The 2,094-nt window shown below is 60.5% G+C and overlaps 1 protein-coding gene across 1 annotated transcript; it reads right to left on the bottom strand.

Moving 5' to 3' along the window:
* Positions 1 to 634: 634 nt before the first annotated feature.
* LOC105310816 (integrator complex subunit 3-like) lies at positions 635 to 2,088 on the bottom strand. The gene is made up of 2 exons (XM_011386922.2): positions 1,733 to 2,088; positions 635 to 943 (listed from the first exon to the last, which is right to left on the bottom strand). The coding sequence occupies exons 1-2, from the start codon at positions 1,841 to 1,843 to the stop codon at positions 806 to 808; spliced, it is 249 nt and encodes an 82-aa protein (XP_011385224.1). The 5' UTR covers positions 1,844 to 2,088; the 3' UTR covers positions 635 to 805.
* Between the last annotated feature and the right edge of the window lie 6 nt (positions 2,089 to 2,094).

The raw sequence follows: 2,094 nt of genomic DNA, 5'->3' as shown, positions 1-2,094 counted from the left end.
CACCCTCGTTTTCTTTATCTGCAAACACGGAAAGTAAAACCTCTACCGTACAGGGAAGTCTGAGGATTGAGAGTTCGCGTGCGCCTGGCACACAGCGGGCACTCAAGACTCAGCGCGCGCTCAGCGTGAGGGCTTGCGAGGCAAACCGCGACTTCCTCTCTCCCTTCCTGGCTTCCCAGGCCCTGGACGACTGCTTTCGTGTTGTGTGCATGTGCACACGCACACACACGTGCACACACGTGTGCGTGGTAGAGGTGACGTGAGGGAGCAAAGCTGCAGGTACCGTTCAGACCGCAGGCAGGACCCCGGGGAGGGGAGAGGGACGTGGAAGGGCCCCGTCAGGGAGGCACACGGAGCCTCTTTCCCTCCCCCACAGAGGATTCCGACCAAGCTGGACCCTTGGAATTCAGAGGCGGGACCGCGCCCAGGAGGAGCCTTCTTTTACAGGACTCCGTCCAGCCCCGCTGCTGACTCAGTCTCACGAGCTGACCTCTGACTCCCCCGCTGGACTCGGTGGAGCTGGAAACTGGTCATCGGCTCACCTCCTGAGCCAAACAGCTGTCGGCAGATAAGGGGAAGGACAGTCCCTGCCTCGCATCTCCTTAGGAGCAGGCAGTAGGGTTAGGCTGGAGCCCGCCAAGGAGGGCCAGTCTGGGAACCATGGCCAGCTGTAGTGGGCAGAGCCCGCCTGGTCCCGGGCTTCCTACGTCTGACTGCCAAGCCTCTCCTACCCACCAACCTCTGCCTCTTGATTCAAGTGGCCCATACGCACTGACCTCCCGCCTCGAGGACAGGAAGTCGGCCTTTACTTACCTGTGAACTGAGGACTCAAGGCTTGCGGGTTATGGATAATATCTTTCCAAAGCAGTTCAAATTCTGGTATCCTGGCAACATTCTGGAGTAGCCTTACGAGGTCCCGGCCAATCATCAAGCATTCCATGAACTTGATGGGGGGAGGGGTGGACAGGAAAGAGAAGAAAAACACGGATTGTTTGCCCGCTGCAGGGAAAGTGGGCCGAAGGGATTACACGATTTCTCCTGGAACCGAGGGACTGGCTCCTGGCTGTTCAGGGCAAGAGAGTGAGAAGTCGGGGGCTGAATTCACGAAGAAGTTACTGCAAGCTGCTGAGGCCCTGCTGGCCTTCGCGTTAGCCTTCTGCCCTTTCCTCCCAGAACTGTCTTGATCCCGGTCGGGACAGGACTGGCGAAGTGGCCCCAACACCTCACCCCAGGCTCGCCGGGTCTGAGAGACCACCCTGTGGTAACGGGCCTAGTCTGTGCCTGCTGTCCAGAAGGACGCATTAGCCACGTGTGCCTAACGTGCACTTAAAATGTGGCTGATTCAGCTCAGAGGCTGAATTTAAAATTTTTATCTAATTTTAATTAATTCAACTTAAATTGCCATACGTGGCCAGCGGCTCCTCATTAGAGAGCACAGCCCTGGGGTCTTCACGCGGGAGACCTGAGAGTGGATGAGTCACACGGTGTGCAGGTGTGGGGATGGCCACGGTGGGCGTGCAAGCGTCCACGAAGCCGACGGGGAAAACCCCCAGACGCCGAGGGACAGGCAGCATCTCCGGGGAGTGTGGCCATCCCTCGCCGACGGCCCGCCCTCCCGCCTCGTGTGTCTCGGAGTGATGGAGACACACCCAGCCCCGAGCCACCCCCATGTCTCCGCACGGAACCCGGGGTACCCCGACCCGGTGCCAGCCCCCCACCGTGTTGTGCTCACCCGCTCCCGCAGCAGGGCGGTGCAGAAGCCCACCTCCTTCTGCCGCAGGGCCTGCAGCTGGGCGGTACCGTGGTGGTCGACGATGAGGCGCAGGTACGTGTACACGGCCATGGCCACCAGGAGGCTGCTCTTCAGCAGCCACTCCCTGCGGGGACACGGCCCTGCCGTCTACACTGCCCACCCCTACCCCGCCCCCAGCTCCAGGGCCTTAGAAATGCCTGCGGCTGGCCTGGGAGTCGGGTCTTTGGTTCCCTGACTGCTTGCTCACGCTGTCACTGCCGAGAGCTGTCACCTGGCTATGGTGGGGACGACTTCCCGCTACTCTCCTAGGTGCCCGAGAAGGATAACCGCTAGATGAAAGC

Source organism: Pteropus vampyrus, unplaced genomic scaffold, assembly GCF_000151845.1.
Source record: "Pteropus vampyrus isolate Shadow unplaced genomic scaffold, Pvam_2.0 Scaffold12415, whole genome shotgun sequence".
NCBI classification, from domain to species: Eukaryota; Metazoa; Chordata; class Mammalia; order Chiroptera; family Pteropodidae; genus Pteropus; species Pteropus vampyrus.
The sequence above is the reverse complement of the archived record's forward strand: the minus strand, read 5'-3'. Positions and strand labels throughout refer to the sequence as shown.

Coding starts and splice junctions, on each gene's coding strand:
- LOC105310816 (XM_011386922.2), bottom strand. CDS start 1,843: ATGGCCGTGTACACGTACCTGCGCCTCATCGTCGACCACCACGGTACC. Junction 944..1,732: donor CCGCCCTGCTGCGGGAGCGG/GTGAGCACAACA, acceptor CCCCCCATCAAG/TTCATGGAATGCTTGATGAT.